Source organism: Naegleria fowleri (assembly GCF_008403515.1).
Source record: "Naegleria fowleri strain ATCC 30894 chromosome Unknown tig33, whole genome shotgun sequence".
NCBI classification, from domain to species: Eukaryota; Heterolobosea; class Eutetramitea; order Acrasida; family Naegleriidae; genus Naegleria; species Naegleria fowleri.
In genome coordinates this window covers 452,604-470,898 of record NW_025407965.1, presented here as the reverse complement: position 1 = coordinate 470,898, position 18,295 = coordinate 452,604, and the positions used below count along the sequence as shown (strand labels likewise).

The 18,295-nt window shown below is 36.2% G+C and overlaps 9 protein-coding genes across 9 annotated transcripts; 4 read left to right on the top strand and 5 right to left on the bottom strand.

Moving 5' to 3' along the window:
* Nucleotides 1-68: 68 nt before the first annotated feature.
* On the bottom strand, nt 69-608 carry FDP41_003205 (uncharacterized protein; the record flags this gene model as incomplete). The annotated part of the gene is made up of 1 exon (XM_044706484.1): nt 69-608. One exon carries the CDS (start codon nt 606-608, stop codon nt 69-71), a length of 540 nt encoding a protein of 179 aa, XP_044562596.1.
* A 281-nt stretch (nt 609-889) lies between these two features.
* FDP41_003204 (uncharacterized protein) lies at nt 890-1,983 on the bottom strand (the record flags this gene model as incomplete). The annotated part of the gene is made up of 4 exons (XM_044706483.1): nt 890-1,004; nt 1,075-1,299; nt 1,349-1,508; nt 1,563-1,983. 4 exons carry the CDS (start codon nt 1,981-1,983, stop codon nt 890-892), a joined length of 921 nt encoding a protein of 306 aa, XP_044562595.1.
* A 196-nt stretch (nt 1,984-2,179) lies between these two features.
* On the top strand, nt 2,180-3,418 carry FDP41_003203 (uncharacterized protein; the record flags this gene model as incomplete). The annotated part of the gene is made up of 1 exon (XM_044706482.1): nt 2,180-3,418. The coding sequence occupies one exon, from the start codon at nt 2,180-2,182 to the stop codon at nt 3,416-3,418; it is 1,239 nt and encodes a 412-aa protein (XP_044562594.1).
* A 193-nt stretch (nt 3,419-3,611) lies between these two features.
* FDP41_003202 (uncharacterized protein) lies at nt 3,612-4,513 on the top strand (the record flags this gene model as incomplete). Its single annotated transcript, XM_044706481.1, has 2 exons — nt 3,612-3,636; nt 3,849-4,513. The coding sequence occupies 2 exons, from the start codon at nt 3,612-3,614 to the stop codon at nt 4,511-4,513; spliced, it is 690 nt and encodes a 229-aa protein (XP_044562593.1).
* Nucleotides 4,514-4,574: 61 nt separating this feature from the next.
* On the bottom strand, nt 4,575-6,512 carry FDP41_003201 (uncharacterized protein; the record flags this gene model as incomplete). The annotated part of the gene is made up of 4 exons (XM_044706480.1): nt 4,575-5,813; nt 5,905-6,292; nt 6,349-6,384; nt 6,454-6,512. The coding sequence occupies 4 exons, from the start codon at nt 6,510-6,512 to the stop codon at nt 4,575-4,577; spliced, it is 1,722 nt and encodes a 573-aa protein (XP_044562592.1).
* Nucleotides 6,513-6,787: 275 nt separating this feature from the next.
* FDP41_003200 (uncharacterized protein) lies at nt 6,788-9,219 on the bottom strand (the record flags this gene model as incomplete). Its single annotated transcript, XM_044706479.1, has 3 exons — nt 6,788-8,860; nt 8,933-9,016; nt 9,091-9,219. The coding sequence occupies 3 exons, from the start codon at nt 9,217-9,219 to the stop codon at nt 6,788-6,790; spliced, it is 2,286 nt and encodes a 761-aa protein (XP_044562591.1).
* Nucleotides 9,220-9,415: 196 nt separating this feature from the next.
* FDP41_003199 (uncharacterized protein) lies at nt 9,416-11,896 on the top strand (the record flags this gene model as incomplete). Its single annotated transcript, XM_044706476.1, has 1 exon — nt 9,416-11,896. One exon carries the CDS (start codon nt 9,416-9,418, stop codon nt 11,894-11,896), a length of 2,481 nt encoding a protein of 826 aa, XP_044562590.1.
* Nucleotides 11,897-11,967: 71 nt separating this feature from the next.
* Nucleotides 11,968-16,131, top strand: FDP41_003198 (uncharacterized protein; the record flags this gene model as incomplete). The annotated part of the gene is made up of 1 exon (XM_044706475.1): nt 11,968-16,131. The coding sequence occupies one exon, from the start codon at nt 11,968-11,970 to the stop codon at nt 16,129-16,131; it is 4,164 nt and encodes a 1,387-aa protein (XP_044562589.1).
* Nucleotides 16,132-16,169: 38 nt separating this feature from the next.
* Nucleotides 16,170-18,280, bottom strand: FDP41_003197 (uncharacterized protein; the record flags this gene model as incomplete). The annotated part of the gene is made up of 5 exons (XM_044706474.1): nt 16,170-16,587; nt 16,641-16,875; nt 16,937-16,948; nt 17,021-17,320; nt 17,401-18,280. 5 exons carry the CDS (start codon nt 18,278-18,280, stop codon nt 16,170-16,172), a joined length of 1,845 nt encoding a protein of 614 aa, XP_044562588.1.
* Nucleotides 18,281-18,295: the final 15 nt, after the last annotated feature.

The following is an 18,295-nucleotide window of genomic DNA, read 5'->3' as shown; positions in this document are numbered from 1 at the left end:
GTGAAGATCCTCCAGGAATGTCTGGAACAAAAAGGCTTTTATTTCTCATCATCATCATCACCACCATATTACAGTTTCGTCTTTTTAGGGGTAGGTTCATGTTCTGATAATGATGGGTTGGTTGTATCTGATGATGATGGCTCTGCTTCCTCTTGTTGTGTGGATGGTGAGGATGAAGAGGTTTCGTTGGATGGTGGTTTCTCTTGTTGATTCAAGCTCCACAGTGGAACGTTAAGATCGGAAAAGGCCTCTTTTGATAAATTGCTTGCTTTTGAATAATTCACTGTTATTATTCTGCCACATAATTCGCTATTGTTTAAATTTTCAAGAGCTTCTGTCGCATCTTCCGGAAGCTCAAATTCCACAAAAGCGTATCCCTTGTGTTTTGATCCTGTGAGTGTTTCGGATTGATTCATTGCTGATGGAATTGTAACATCCAATACTTCTCCAAATGGTATAAATAAATTAAATAATACATCTTTTGTTACTTGAGGTGATAGATTACCAACATAAAGTACTCTCCGATAGGAATTGAGAGCAGAAAGAGTCACAGAAACAACCGAAGGAGTCGATGTGATGGTGTTTGTGGGGTTGTTTTGTTGCAGCATTTTTTGTTTGACCCATAATCTGCCTAAATGCTGGTTCACTTGCTCCAGAAGTTGTCTTTGCATGATTGGAAATCCTCGTAGTTTTTTGAACCAGAAGCATAAACTTAAGAAATAACGAAACCAGAACAAAATGATGAACAAAACAACCAAAAATACATTGCTCTAATAGCATGATTTATAAGATGAATGAATTAAACCTCTGACTTGTTCTGCTATTGAGATTTTGTTTTGGTTGAAACTTAGAGAAAAAGCAGGAAAATATTTACAAACGCAATCATGCTCTAGACGTTGTTGTTAGTGGTCGTTGAATGGTTAGCAAGATTTCTATTGTTAACAGGAGGTTCACTGCTATCACTTTCCTCGTCTTCACTCAGGATTTGATGAGACTCCATAACCCTACATAAAATTGAGTATTTGATAATTATCACCCCGATCAATAAAAACAATTAAATATCAATGAACATACCCGCCACGAATAGTAAGATTACTTGATCGTCTGAAAACAGAAGCTATTCTCTCCCAATACCGTTTCAAAAACGATGGAACTGTAATTGAATTACGATTCCTCCATGTGGTGAAGACTACACTTCCCAAGACAATCAGTACTAAAATGGATAATAAGACAATAAAAACAATATCGATCATCCAAACTAAAATTCCATAGTAAATGATAAATGCTCCAATTATTCCACTAATGTGAATTGGTAAAGATGTTCATATGTGTGACTTTTTAAACCTACCCCAGATGACCTACAAAGCTGGCTTGAGGTAATAATAAAGAAGTTAGAATGAGTGCCATGAAAGGTCGAATTATTGCGGGTAAATTCAAACCAAACATTGAAGAACTTGTAGAAGAAATTCCTTGTTGTAAAGTCTCTAAAGTCATTATTCCAAATAAAACTAAACAGTAGTTCATATGTCAACGATTATTAATCTCCTCTCTGCATTACCTACCACCACTATATCCAACAATGTTGACTTGTCTGTAATTTTCCCATTTCAAAAATTTGATCAGACAAAAGTATACAAGCGTGATGAACAAAAAAGACAATAGAATTAATAAAACAGTAATCTTGAAATATTCTACAACGGAATGAAAAGTGTGTACAGTTGGATGCTCCTGTCCAATTAATTCTACACTCCTCATGGACCACATAGATCCCATATTAAATAGAATATGAATTATTGAAAAATGTGAGAAGGTGGACGTAACAACTCTCCATATTTGATATTCTCTCACAATCTTATCGTAATTGTAACTAACAAACTCCGAAGGAACCTTCCCGAAACTCAAAATGAAAAATATGATTGTATTTATCGACACCAATGTAAAAGAGAGAGGAAAGACAGCAATCTGTTCAAATAAATAAATCATTTTTTTTTGCTTTTGATGATTGACAATAAGCGAGAGATATGTATTGCATGTTCTAATCACTCAACCATGAACCTCGAGCATGTTTCAATTATTCTTATGATAGTATCATTCTTCGGGTTTAAAAAGCTCTTCTTAATCAAAGGATCAGATGATGAGCCTTTTAACACTGGCAGTTAACGAACGAAAACAACAAAAAATGAGAAGCACCTCTTCCATGCTTTCCCGTTTCTCTCGCCAATCACATGCTCTGTTGGCTTCCAAAACAAACTCTCTCGCTCCGTTCTTGACATCATCATCATCATACTTTTCGACATGCATGGTTTCAAAAACAAAACCAGCTCTAGAGGAAAATATCTATCAATTAGATGATCAAAAAATTGATGTGAACAAATATAAGAATTTTAAATATGAATTAGTATATCATCACAATGAAAATGAAATCAAGGTTACTGAGAGCAATTCTACTGAATTGAACTTGTGCAATAGTATCAATATGGCACTGAAACAAGCAATGGAAAGAGATCCAAAGGCATTAGTTTTTGGTGAAGACGTGGCTTTTGGAGGTGTGTTCAGATGTACGGTAGACTTGAAGGAGCAATTCGGAAGAGACCGTGTTTTTAACACTCCACTTTCTGAACAAGGTATCGTTGGATTCGCTATTGGTGTTGCTGCAATGGGCCATACCGCAATTGCTGAGATTCAATTTGCTGACTATATTTTCCCTGCATTCGACCAAATCGTCAATGAGGCTGCCAAATACCGCTTTAGAAGTGGAAATTTGTTTGATGTTGGAGGATTAACAATTCGTACACCAAGCAGTGCTGTTGGCCATGGTGGCCATTACCACTCACAATCTCCAGAGGCCTATTTTGCACACACACCAGGCCTCAAAGTTGTCATTCCAAGAAATCCATTACAAGCCAAGGGGTTGTTATTATCAAGTATTGAAGATCCAAATCCCGTTATTTTCTTTGAGCCAAAGATTCTCTATCGTTCAAGCCAATGCTTGGTTCCAAATGAAGCATACAAAATTCCATTAGAAAAAGCAGAAATACTAAAGGAAGGCAAAGATGTGACTGTTATTGGTTGGGGAAGTCAACTCTATGTCCTTGAAAAAGCTGTCGAAATGGCAAAAGAGGTTGGAATCGATTGTGAGCTAATAGATTTGAGAACTATTGTGCCATGGGACATTGAAACTGTGGTAAACTCTGTAAAAAAGACTGGAAGATGTGTTGTTAGTCATGAAGCTCCATTAACTGGAGGTTTTGGTTCTGAAATAGCTGCCACTGTTCAAGAGAAATGTTTCTTACATTTAGAGTCGCCTGTTGTCCGTGTTTGTGGGTTGGACACTCCTTTCCCATTGGTTCATGAGAAATATTACATCCCAGGAGTTGTTAAATGTTTTGAAATGATCAAAAACGCAGTCAACTATTAGACAAGTACTTGTATGAACTTATTTCTGTTTTGGTAATTGAATTTTGTTGAGCAATTATTATTAATAATTAATATAAAGTTTTCCACAAGAATTTTTATTTCGTTAGATTTTTCGGCATAGCCTCTTTCTCTTTTTGGATGTGCAAAACAAAATTTTATTTTTTAAAAAATTAGAAAAAAATTCACCAACAAAAATGAGCAAAGCAGGCGTGGCACAAGGTACGTTCGGTGTGGGTGGTGTCGGCTGACGACTCTAAACACATAATGATTTTTATCATCATCTATGCCTATCTGTAAACCAATAACGTGTTTTTGAAACAACAATTTACATGCACTTTGTTCTGATGATTGATTCTATTGGTGTTATCATCCCGTGATGGCTATTACTAACACCTGCCAATTCTTGCTCTTTCAAATCATATACCAAACAGGAAGCGATTCTAAAATCAATCAGATGATTAATTTCATCAAGAGCGAGGCTAAAGAGAAGGCCGATGAAATTGAGCTCCAAACAAAAGAGGACTTTGCTGTTGAAAAGATGAATCTTGTGGAAGAAGGTAAAAAGAAAATCAGAGAAGAATATGCCAAGAAAGAACAACAAGTAGTCATTAAAAAGAAAATTGATCATTCAAACGAGATAAAGGCTGCTCGTTTGGAAATTTTGAAATTGAAGGAGGAGATTTTGAAGCAAATGGTCCAAGCTGCTTTAGAAGAAATTAAAAAGAGAATTGTCAACAAGGACGAATACAAAAAGATTTTAAAGAATTTGATGTTGCAAGGAGCACTTCGTTTCTTGGAAACAGAGGTTAATGTATATTGCAAGGAACAAGACTACGACTTGGTTGCCAGCCAAGTTGCTAGCGTTCAATCCGAATACACAACAGCTACAAAGGGTTTGACAGTTAAGGTTAATGTTCAAAAATCAAACTTTTTACCAAAGGACTGTGTTGGTGGTGTGATTATTAGCTCTAATAATGATTTAATCAAGATTGACAACACTTTGGAAAAGCGTGTTTATTTGTGCCAAGAACAAAAGCTTCCAATTCTTCGTCAAATGCTTTATGGAGACAAGCAATCAGAAGGCAGGCTTGAATAAATTGGAACAGCCATTAGAAAGGTTGACGACTGCTCACTTTTGACATACACGCTATTGTTTATTACATTATTAAACTACTAATTATTAATATTAAAACAAGAAGTGTGACAGAGATTTTTGCACCAACAGCTCCGTTGAATTTTGCGCCTGTAACTACCAACAACCCTTTTTGACTTCTGTTTGAAAAATTGTTGTTTCTAGTGCACATGTATGCAAAGACTCCGTTTGCTTTCAATTCGTGAAGACCTCCATCAAAATAAGGTCCATTAGGAGCATTGTTCAGTTTTGCACAATTATTGATGTCTTGTTCAGCCTTATTCTTATTTCCTCCATTCTTATCCAACAAACTTTGCCAATCCATACACTCAGATGTATTGTAAATATTTTGGTCTAAGAATGCCAACCTAATGATAAATTCATAATCTGGCTTTCCGTCATTGTTCAAAAACATGGTAACTCTCGACATGTTTCTTGGGAAGTTTTGACCAGCAAAGTCCGCCTGAACGAGATTACTTCTGTCACCTGTGTTTGGTGCTCCCTCAGCATCGTTGGGATTTCGTTGTGGGTTGTAATCTGAACCAGTCCATTGAATGTGGAGATAATCTCCTCCTTTTGCTTCCAAATAATTTGGCACAAAATCATACTCGGTTGAAGGAAAAGTTTGTACAATATTTCCTCTCTTTCCTCGTATGTTTAGGTTGTAAATTGTTGCCCATGCAGGAATATTTGGTGGACGAGCTTTAATTCTGAACACATAGCTTCTGTCTTGGAATGTTCTTCCATATTGGTTTGTGTTAATGGCTAAAGATATGTAACTGGGATACCCAAATGTTTCAAACGGATCTTGTCTCAGAGGATGATTTGGATAATTTGATTTGGAATCTGTTTCAAATGGGTGAAATTCCATTGTTGTGATGTTATATCTGATCCTTAAAACACACCTTTCGTGAACATCGTTCGGAATCATCCAATGATATCTTGCCAGTTGAGGGGTAATGGATTGTGTTGTTGTGGTTTGACTTGAAACATCCACTGCACTTCCTAAATGATTGTCTCTGGTTGAGATTAGATCAGTGCTAAGACATTCTGGTGGATTAAGTTTGTGTGGCTTCGAAAGAACCCATAAATTTCCTTCGCTAATACAATCTTGCTCACCATTATAAACAGTAGGTTTACCATCATTGGTCAGGCACTCATATCGACCCACCACGTTCTCTGAATTTGCTTGATACCATTCACACATGGAAGTATTATGAGTGAAAATAGCAATATCTTTCCAAGGTGTTGGATGCCAATATGGCTATCAATAGCGTATCAAAATTCATTATTTTAGGTGGTAGTGAGAATATTTTTCTTAAATATCACAAACACTCAATCAACTAATAACATACATAATAGTCTCTCTCTTCTGGGCATTCCCAACCATGTCTGGCTCCATTTGCGTTTTGTCTTGTATGAGTTGCAGGACTTGTTGGAAGCAAGAAACCAGGATTTTGTTGCTTCTGGTCTGCCAAGTACAATCCATTGTTTCTTCGTCTCGTGCTACATTTCTTGTAATACTCCATTGGTTCATGCATTCCGTATCGGGTATTGTTGTTATTCTTCTCGTCAATGGTGTCTGTAGCTGAGTCTGTTTCAGATTGGGGAGTACCATCTCTTAAACCCGGTGAGGTATCATCACACATGTACTGAATGACAAGGTTGCAAAAAGTATTCCTAAAACCACATGAATGCTGTGTGGTCCACTCGATTGGAAGAACGCTTCCGACATAGTAATACCTTAATCATCAGGTGTTGTTGATGTTATTTGGTTATTAAAATCTTTGAAAACCTACATGGTTGGAGTAATGACGTCAGGACCTCCGATTTTTCTGGGGCAAGCATACTTGAGAAAATTCGTATCATACTCATTGCCATGCTCATCATCCTTATTTACTTACTCCTCCAGCTGCGTTATTTTGGCTGTCAAATAAACGGTTTGCGTTGTTTCTATTCGCATTGAATTCGCAATTTCTGTACAAAATTCATCATCAGCATTCTTGAAGTATCAGATTGTTCTTACCTATCATTGGATCCTCTTGGATTATGTAAATAAATATCGGCTTTAACATTATGGCAAAGTACAATGACGCCAAGAAGGAACACCACCACCCACCTCGACATCACTCCTCCCATTAAACAAGGTTTCATTTTTGCCACTTTTCTTATGAACATAGAAAAGCTCCGAATAGAACTTGCACGTATATTTAAGGGTTTGAGGGACCCTTTAAGGGTTTATTTCCTTTGCTTTCTTCTCTTTGTATAGATATCAACATAGGATCTAGGAGCATTCAAATCTTCATCTTCCATCTCTTCCTCGTCATAATCATGTACCGCTTCGTAGTCAACTCTTCCTCTCTTGTGATCATCGAGAGGTCTATTGGGTAAAGGAGTGTTTGCAATGACATCCAATATCTGGTCAATGCTTGGTAAATTGACGTACGTTTGGAGAGGCATTCTTTTCAACACTTGTAGAACCACATTTGGTAAAATGTGTTCGTCTGGAATGGTAACTAGAGGAAGATTACTAGAGGATCCTCTGGATTGATCAATTGGATTGGGAATGACTTTGAATTCGTTCATTTGTTTCAAGTCAGGAAGATAAATTTTCTTTGAAGAAAGATAGGCTCTATATTTTGTGTATGATGGAGGCACAGCAGCTGTTGGAATGGCTACATTCGCACCAATCAAAGACTTATCGCTTTGACTTTGTTGTCTGGTGTTTGTAAATGTTATTTGTCGAGTATAGTCAATCTTGTAAAAGGATTTGCTATATCTTCGGTGGTCTTCATCGTCTATGGGTATCTTTTCACTGTCTTGAGCTTTCAATTTCAAATATTCCATTTCATGAGGAGTGCAAGGGCAAAGATCTAAAAACTTAGTTCTGTTCACTAGATTGGTTAATGCGATAATGGAGGATTGATGGGAATCCGAGGAAGTGTTTGCAGAATCAGTGTTAGGCTCACCAAAAGCGATTTGCTTTCGTTCTTCAACTTTTTCAATAGAGTTCAAATCGCCAAGAGCATATTCAAATTGTAAGAATTTGTTCCAAATTTCTACTGATTTCTCCTTTGGAATTTCATTTAAAATAGTTTCAAAAAGTACTCTAGTATTGTTTTTATCATTCAAATGATCCAAAAATTTCAAGTATTCAAGAATAAAGCCTGGCTCTTTACCAAAGGATTGGTTTAGGCCAAGTTTAAAGATTTTTCTAGCGATATCTGGTTGATCATTCATGGTATATTCGAGTAATGCGCTTGCAACCCATACATGATAAGAGCAGTTTGGAGATTTCTTTGCTTCAATAAAAACCTCTCTAGCTCCTTCCATTCCCTTCGTTCTTCGCATAAATCTAATATATTGAATAAAAATAAGTGGATCTTGACGAATTTTTAGTAATTCTTTAAATACGTTAGCAGCTTCTTCGAATTTTTTCTTAGACTCCAAATATTCAGCAAATGCCAAATGAAGTAAAATGCTGCCCTCTTTTGCAGAAGGATTAGAAGGAACTATTTCTAAGGTTTTAGGAATTGGTTGCAAAGCTAAACAACCTGCTTGGAAAAATTGTATGGCTTCATCATGACACTGAATAGATATTAAATACATGGCAGCGTCATACCAAATATCAGCATGATAACGGAAGCATAGTAAGCATTGCCTATATACAAAAATAACTCTTCTTTTCAATTCTTCAGGGGGAAGCCTTTGAGAATTTCTCTTTTCAAGCTCTATTAAATCTTTCCAAATTTGTTTTTGCGTCTCTTCTTTTTCACTGTTTGTTGGAGGTGTTGCAAGCATGTTTAAAAGCAATCCACCAACACCACCCATATTTTCTCTAATATTTTTCTTTTCTCTGTACTTGTTGAGTGCTAATTTAAATTTGGGTAGAAATTCTTGAAGCTCATTCTTTCCATTCACAGGATTGACTTCATTCTCGAAGGCTTCATAATCTTTCCAAATTCTATCAAGATCGTGCATTGAGACTTGAATAGCCTCTTGATAAAGCTTCCTCAAAACCATTATTTGTTGTTGTCGTTGGCTTTGATCAGTAATTGCCAAATCTTTGATGAACTTGATGCTATCAATCCATATAGAAGAGGCAGAAATGTCAATTCCAACTTTGTTCCTGCAAACTTCAAATACTTTGTTAATGGTTTCATGGTCTTTGTTGTCTCTCATGTAATCCAAATAAAATCTCCAAAGCTCAAAGTTTGGACAAGGCTCTAAACATCTTCGGAAGATATCTTCCACCTGTTGTTTGTTGTGTGCTTTAAGTTCGTGCTCAGCATAAATTTTCCAATATTTAGCCTAAAGTTGTTAGGATGGTCAAAAGTTTTCATGATAAATCTATAATATTAATAATAATTATAATACACTTACTGCTGTGGGATATATTTCGAAAAACTTTTCGTAGTATGCTCTTGCTTTGACGATATTCATTTCTTGCACTTCAGACAACAGAATCTACAACAAAAATAATAACAATCATAACAATGATGATAATGATGATGAATATACATCCGAAAAACAATACGTACAGTCCACGCTTCCGTGTCATATTTGTTACTTTCTATTCTACTTTCAGCCACTTCAATTTTTTCATTTTGCTTTCCTCCCAATTCGAGATCATCTTGGTCCTGATGATCGTGTCTGCCGTGTGATGACATTTTTTTCAGCAAATATTTATGTTCATCATGTTAATAATTTATAATTTATTATGAACGTTTTGTTTACAATATGGATTCAACATGTTTGGATCCACTTAAGTATGTTTTGAAGTTTCTTGCGCCTATTCACGAAGTTGAATTCAAATGATGCATTATTCATCTTTAGCCAAACACAAAACCATTTCAACAAAAAAAAATGAGCAGCGCAATCCAATACATCTCTCTTGTCGGATCACAAAACGAAGGCCCATTGTGTTCATTGCTCATAGTTGATGATTATTATATTTTGTTGGATTGCGGATGGGATGAAAATTTTAATACCAAGGATGAACATATACAACAAATTGTTAATGTTTACAAAGATAAAATTGATGCTATATTGATATCGCATAGTGATATTTATCATTGTGGTGCTTTACCATACTTGGTCGGAAAGTGTGGTATTTTGGAGAATAAGAAGAAAGCTAAAATATTTGCCACATTGCCTATTGTTAAAATGGGTCAAATGCACATGTATGATGCTTGTCAAAATGTGAAGCAGCGAGAAGATTTCGAAACCTTTGATCTCGATGATGTAGATCTTTGCTTTGATAACATTATTCAACTTAAATATAGTCAAAGATATCCGTTGTCTCAGCAAATGGGAGGCATGACCCAAGTGGAAAATACCAACATGGATCTCGAAACCGAGAACGCTGAAGGAGAGGACGGTGAGGTTGGAGGCTCTACAAATTTGGTAGCCGAAATGGAAGGAGAAAAATTGGTTATTTGCCCTTTTCTTGCTGGTCACACGCTAGGAGGAACAATTTGGAAAATTACAAAAGAGACTGATGAAATTGTTTACGCTGTTGATTTCAACATTAAGAAAGAAAGACATTTGAACGGCTCTGTACTTGGAGAGTTGGGTGGAAAACCTTCCCTTTTGATTACAGACGCATATAACATTAAACCAATTCCAAGTACTGAAGTTACTATGGTACCAAGAAGCAGCTCGTCAAAAGAAACAGTTCCTATGAGAAGAGACAAGCAAATTGTGACATCCGTCATTGATACTCTTAAAAGAGATGGAAATGTTCTAATACCAGTAGAAACAGCAGGAAGAGTTTTAGAACTTATGCTTATTTTAGAAGAAGAATGGAAGAGAAAGCCTGACCAATTAGGAAACTTTGAACTTATTCTACTCACAAATGTAGCTTACAGAACCATAGACTTTGCTGCGCATCAACTTGAGTGGATGAGTGACAATATTATGAAAGGTTTTGATGAAAAGAGAGAAAATCCATTTAGTTTTAAGTACTTTAGTGTTTGCCACAACGTTGAAGAATTAATGACAAAATTGAAGCAAAATGAAGCTATGCGAAGAATGATGGAAGGAATTGATGAAGATGACGAGGATGTCACTCAAAAAAAGCAATACCCTATTGTGGTTTTAGCCTCTTCTAGCACTTTAGATGTCGGATTTGCAAGAGAGCTTTTTGTAAAGTGGTGTGAAGATCAAAGAAACATGGTGCTTTTCACTGATCGATCTTCCCCAAACTCATTTGCAAGAAAACTAATCAACAAGATTAGAGCCAAGAAAACAAACAGATTAGATGAAGTTATGAAACTAATCATGTCTCGAAGAGTACCGCTCAAGGGAGAGGAGTTAGAAAAATATGAAAAAGAACAGTTGATAAAACAAGAAGCAGAAAAAAAGAGAAGAGAGGAAGAAGAAAGAAAGAAGAGAGTCATTCAAATTAGAGACGAAGATGACGAAGACATCTCAGACAAAAAATCAAAGAAGTTTAGAGAAGAGTTTAGCGGATCAGGTTTTGATGATGATTCACAGACTCAAACACGCCTTTACCTTCCAGAAAACATGCGATATCAATCTCAATATTTAATGTTTCCATGTATTGAAAGAGGTATTTCAAAAGATGAATACGGCGAGTCTGTTGATCCAGAGGAGTTTGAAACAAGATTATTACAAGCCGATCAAAAAGATCAATTAATGGCAACCAATGCTAATTTGCATGAAGAAGAAGAAAATTACGAACCTCCTTCAAAGATTGAGTCTGAAGAAGTCAGTGTTCGGATATTATGTAAATTAGCTTATATTGACTTTGAAGGAAGATCATCAAATGTGGATATCAAAAACATTCTACAAAAAATCAACCCTCGAAAATTAATAATTATTCATGGAATGCCAGAGGCTGTCACAGAGCTTAAAGAATATTGCGAGACAAAGAAAATAGCAGAACAGATCAAGGCTCCAATTGATTTAGAAACATTGGACATGACTATGGACACAAATATGTTCAAAGTGAAGCTGAAACAAGATTTACTTTCTCATGTACATTTTGTGAAAAGTGGTACCAATTATGATATGGCTTATATTGAAGGTATTTTCAAAGTGAGCGATAACGCAGAGGATCCACTTCCATCTATTTATCCAAATCCAAAACCTAAGGGACATCCAACCATATTAATTGGAGATGTGAAACTAAATCAATTGTATCGATTATTACTTGAAAAAGGTCTATCTGCAGAATTCCAACAAGGAGGTGTTCTTGTATGCAATGATGAGGTCATGTTACAAAAAGACAAGAAATCAGGAGAAATTCAGATAGTCGGCTCTCTTTCCCCAACATTTTTCCAAGTTCGTGAGTTACTGTATGGTTTCTATAAGGAACTTTAATAAACTTATTATGCATGGACGAGTGAATGGAGATGGTGTTGAACATGTTGTGTTTTTTTTCATCAAAAAAAATGTATGGGTGCTTCAAACAGCTTCATCCTCCAACAGCGGTTTCTTTTTGTTTGAGTGCTCGTTTTACATCGCCTACCGATGAAAATTTGATCATTGCAAAAAACCATGTGATGGAGGTATATTCTGTGAACAAGAAAGACAAAAGTGTTGTCCTTGTTCGTGCGTTTGAATTGTTCGGAGTGATTGATTCCATCGTTGCTGTAACCCTGCAAGGAATGAAAAAGAACATTCTGATCATCAACTTTGAAGATGAAGCAAAGGCTTCCGTAGTGGAGTTTGATGAAAAGAAGAATGATTTGAGAACATTGTCGCTTCACTATTTCGAAGATGACTTTTTGAAGGAAGGTAGAGCCAAATTTTTCCATAATCAGCCAATTATTTTGGACCCACACAATCGATTCGCAACAATTATTGTTTGTGATTCCAAGTTAGTGATTTTACCATTCAAGCAAGCCGGAGAAGATGCATCTCTTTCAACAGATGATACTTTTCTAATGGCGTTATCCGATAAAAGCACGGATGAAATGGTTGATGAATCTTCGGAAAACAGTGGGGCAAATGCTCCTTCAACTAGGCGAACAGCTGAGGTACAAAGACAAGTAATTATTGACTTGAATGAGTTAGGTATTAGAAACGTCAAAGATTACTGCTTTTTAAACGGATATAACGAACCTACTATTTTGTTTTTACACGAGAATGAACAGACGTGGAGTGGAAGGCTTGCCGCAAAAAGCAATACATCCACTGTAACTGCTGTATCTTTTGATTTATTCAGAAAGTACTATCCAAAAATTTGGAGTGTTGAGTCTCTTCCTCACGATTGTTACAAGTTGATACCATTAGAAGAGAGTGTAGGAGGAGGAGCATTGGTGTTGGGAATGAATTTTCTAATTCACATCAATCAATGTGCTTCTTACGGCATATCTTTCAACGATTTTGCCGTTTCAGTTCCTAGTTTATCTATTAACTTCAAACCATTTGATGGTCCTCCATTATTTTTTGATACAGCAGCTTATGCATTTGTCTCACCTGATAAGGTGTTGGTCTCCTTGAAAGAAGGAGATTTATATACCATTTACTTGGATGGAGGAGGAAGTCGAATTAATAACATCACTCTGAAAAAAACAAAAACGACTACTCCTGCCTCTTGCATGTGTACTCTTTCTGGAAATTTATTATTTTTAGGATCGAGGCTTGGCGACTCCGTACTGTATGAATACTCAGAAATTAAGGAACAAGAAAATACAAAAACGAATGGATCCATGGAAGACGAAGCTTCCAATCTTTTTAATACCTCTACCGGTTTTGAACCTGAGAAAAAGAAACGAAAGGTAACAAGTGCAGACGATTTTTTAGCAGCTTTAGAACAAGATGACTCCAGCGCCTCCAGTTTTTTACTCAAGTCGTCCAAGAAAGAAACAACAACGATTGATCTCAAAATTAGGAACTTGTTCACAAGCATTGGACCAATTTCGCATTTGACAATTGCTGATACATCTGTTGACATATCTGGATTTAAATCCCGAGCTAACGACAACAACCTCTCAGTCATTGCATGTTCTGGAACTGGTAGACATGGTCGCCTGACAATTCTCAACAGGAGTGTACAACCGGACGCGCAAAATACTGCAAAATTACCTTTTGCTGTTAAGCAAATGTGGACTGTCGCTGGTGGAGATTCCATTCACGATTCATATGTCATATTGAGTCTTGAAGACAAAACAAAAGTTCTGGAATCAAAAACTTCATTGGATGAAGTAACATCTAAATCAACATTTGTTACAAATGATACTACTATCAATATTGGAAAACTTAAGAATCATGTAGTGCAGGTTACAAGCGATTCAGTAATATTTCTAGACAGAACTACCTTAAAAAGAACAAACGAACACAAGACCTCATTGAAGATTAGAGCGTCTTTCATTTTGGATCCTTACGTATTACTTCATTTGAAAGATGGTACTCTCCAGTTACTCACTATGAGTGGCACATCTCTCAAATCGGAACCTCTTAGATTGTCTGATCCAAAGCATGGCAAAATTACAGCTGTAACATTTTACAAAGCATTACCAGAACTTGGATTTCTCTCTTCCAGTCAAGAAAGCTTATACTTATGTTGTATTTATTTAACCGATGGTACCTTTGAAATTTATACGATCCCTCAGAAAACTTGTGTTTTTTCCTTCTCTCAATTTTATCAATTTCACAGTACTGTGTTTGATGAAGGGGCAAGAGATTCTTCGACATTAACAGAGACAGAGGTAAAATACCCATATGTTTCTCAAATGTTGTTGCGAGGTGTTGGCTCAGAATCAGAAATGCCATATCTTATAACCATTCTAAGTGATAACACAGTTCACATTTACAAAACATTTTTAGATAGATCAACAAAAACAAAAGACAACAGATTGAATAGATTAAGATTTTCAAAAACCCAACATGATGATTTCCTCCCATCAGACTTGGCTAAAAAGAATGACGAGTTGAGACTCGAGCTTAGAAATGAAAAGAATATTTTCCCAAAGGCAGATAATGCAAGATCGCGACTAATTCCGTTTAACAATATTGGCGGTTATAGAGGTATATTTATGACTGGCGAAAGACCGTTGTGGTTCTTTACGGAATACTCTAACTTGAGAATTCATCCTCAACAAAACAGAGAGAGTATTTCAGGTTTTACTCCATATCACCATCGGGACTGCCCTCATGGTTTTATTTATTTCGTGGAAAATGACAACAAATTTACAATTCTTTCACTGAGCTCAAAAACAGTTTTCAATTCATATTGGCCTCATAGAAAGATTTTATTGAAGAGCACGCCCAATTTGATCACCTATCATCAAGAAACAAACACATGCTTGGTGTTCACATCTGTTCCTATGAAAGCTATTCTTCCAGAAGATAGACCTCTTCCAGTAGGTAGATATCCACCAGCGGTAGAACAAAAACACACAGTCCGTTTATTTTCTGGAAATGATTGGGCAGAAATGGACAAGTATGATTTTGAGCTTCATGAATCTGTATTAGCGGCTAAGGTTGTTTCGTTATCTAAAGAGGAATATAACGATGACACTGATATATCATTTGAGGAACCTTTGAACAGTAGAAAGCAAGATTTAGTTACAATGGTGGCTGTAGGAACAGCATATGTGCAAAGCGAAAGAGAGTTATGTAGAGGAAGATTGCTTTTATTTGACTTGGATCCAATTCTAGGATCAAATAGATTCAAAATCAATTTAATGTCTTCTACATCGGTGAAAGGACCTATTACGAGAGTAGAACAGGTCGATAGATATCTCATTTGTAGTGTTGGTAATCGTATATACACATATTACTTTGACTGGAATGAGAAGAGAATGCACATCACCTCTTTTTATGACACACAATTCTACACATGCTCATTGAACTGTATTAGGAATTTTATTTTATATGGAGATATTTATAAGAGTGTGACGTTTTTACGTTGGAGAGAAAAAGGCCACCGTTTGATTCCTATGGCCAAAGACAATAGACCTCTGCAAGTAATTACATCTGAGTTCTTGGTGAATGATCAATTGCTTGGAATGACAGTAATCGACGCTAATAAGAACTTGCAAGTATTTCAATATTTACCACAACACCAAGAAAGTAACGATGGTAGAAACTTGGTCCCTGTGTGCGATTTCCATGTTGGAACGCTTATCACCACTGTTTCGAGAATGAAAATGAGAGACATTCCAGATGAAATTACAATCGCGATTGGAAATCCAGCATCAACGACTACCGCCACAACAGATAAGAAACAACCAACCACTCAAAAACGTGACAATTCTAAAACGAATCCACATTTCCAATTTATTTTATTTGGAAGCATTGATGGCAGTATTGGATACATTGCTCCAATTAACGAACTGACTCACAGAAGACTCTATGCATTGCAATTAAAAATGTACACCCAATTAGAGCATAGTGCAGGATTGCATCCAAAGGCTTTCCGCTTATACAAACCTCTAGAACGAACAGAGTACAATTACAAGAAGAATATTATTGATGGTCAGTTAATTTGGATGTATGCTCACCTCAATACCATTTCACAACGAGATTTGGCACGTCAAATTGGTACTAATGCTGAAAACATTTTACGGAATATTCAAGAGCTCAATCAAAGCACATACTTCTTTTAGATATTATTAATTATTGAATATTTGTAATAAACGTTGAGTCACTGAATAATGCAATTGCTAGTCTTGCTGTTTCTCTTTCCTGACGAACTCCCACTCTCACTTGATGGTGAAGTACTCGAAGACTTTGATAAATATTTTCCCATTTGTGAAAGCGAATATTTACATCCAAAAGAAATGGCAGTTTTGATACATGATTTCACGCCTTGACCTGACTTGGCAGATGTTTCCGCGTATGCTACACAGTTAGAGATCTTCTTTGAAAGCTCCACACCCTCGTCAAAGGTTACAATACCATATTTAGAAAATTGAGAGTGGACAAAATGTTTCAGCGATTCATGAGAGTCCTTTTCGTTTTTTGTAGTTCTCAAATCTAGCTTTGTTCCACATAATAAAATTGGTACATTTGGAGCATGCGTATTTAGCTCTTTCAGCCAAATATTGGTGACATTTTGAAAACTGTTGAAATTTGTGAATTTGTCACCCTCACATCAAACACATGAAATACAAACCTTGAGGAATTCACTAAATCAAAGCACAATATAAAAATGTCAGCTCCTGTATAAGTGAGAGGACGTATCTTGTCATAATCTTCAGACCCAGCAGTATCAATGATTGTCACAGCCCATGTTTTGTTATCAACTGTTGCATAAGTTGTGTAATTGTCAAATATTGTCGGTAAATACTGATCTGAAATAAATTCATCATTAGCAAACCTTCCCAGCAGAGAAGTTTTCCCTACAGCACCTATTTTTGTTGAAATTATAAAAAAATGAAATTCAACCTAAATTATGAATACAATACCTACCATCACCAACCACTATGGATCCATTCATTCATAGAATGATAGTATCTCACACGACCATAATTATGATTTTTTTAAACCACTTACCAACCACCTTAATGGGCATCAAGGGATTCACAATTCCATGCGACGATGAGCCATTGACTTCCTCAGTAGTAATGTGACTATTACTTGCATTATTATTGGTATGTACGAAAAGATAGTCTTCTTTGCTCCACGGTGACTTTTTAAATTTGATATTCTTATTCTCAAAAATTCCTGTTTTCAATAATAACTTGTCATTATGAAAAGTCTCAAAAAATATCTCTCGAAATCGTCTCACTGTGTTTTTTCGATTATATAATTTTCGCAGAGATTGTGTCTCTTTTGGATAATTAATTGTACAAACTAGTTGTCATGACAAGTAAATCAAGTAGTAATACAATTCATAAATAACCTGAATCAAGTAATAATAAAATTCATCATACCTTGTTCCCATAAAATTTCATCATCTTGAAAAACCTTGTACCACATTTTGCAAACTTGTGTGACACGAACAATAGAGTCCACGTCTAAATAGATGACAATTTTTTCAATAATCTCTGTCGGTAATAATGTGATGGTGCAAATCATTGAATGTTCATTTTCAAATAAATATTTTGTATTTTGAAATCCATTTCCATGTATTGTAATTCTCCTCTCGTCGGAAAGGTCATTCTTCATGAGAATGACTGAGTTTGCATATTTTACTGTACTTCTTCTTCTCTTACTAAACAGAGATTTCTTACGTTGTGATTTGATGTAATTATTGGGTGATTCATTCACTGTGCTATTACTACTGACAGAAGCAACATTAGGAGGAGTGGTCGGAGAGTGATGACGATGATGGGATGAATAATTATTCGAGGAGGAGGGAGAGAGGAGTTGAGAAAGATTTACTCTTGTCGAGGAAGAAGAAGAAGAAGAGATTTGATGAACTCCGTGTGGTGGAGAGGAAGGTGATTTTTGTTTGGAAGAATTCGAGGAGTGGTGGTGGTGGTGGTGGTTGTGAAGGGAATTTATGAGTGATGGAGGTGGAGGTGGTAGTGGTGGTGTGATTGTAGTGTTCGGAATCTCGAGACATGTTGTTGTTGTCAGGTTGAGATTGCCATTCAACATGGATGAGAGGGTCTTGGGAGGAGTTGTTGCAACGGTGGCGGTTGACCGAGAAGTACTCGCCTTGGGTGGTAGAAGCATTGGTGAAGATAGATTGGAAAGTCCTTGATTACAAAGAGATGAATGGTCTGGACTGTTTCGAGATAACAACGAATCTGCTGATGATATTCTAATGATCGGAGCTGACGAGGAAGAGGATTTGGGATTATGCATTTTTATTTTGGTTCA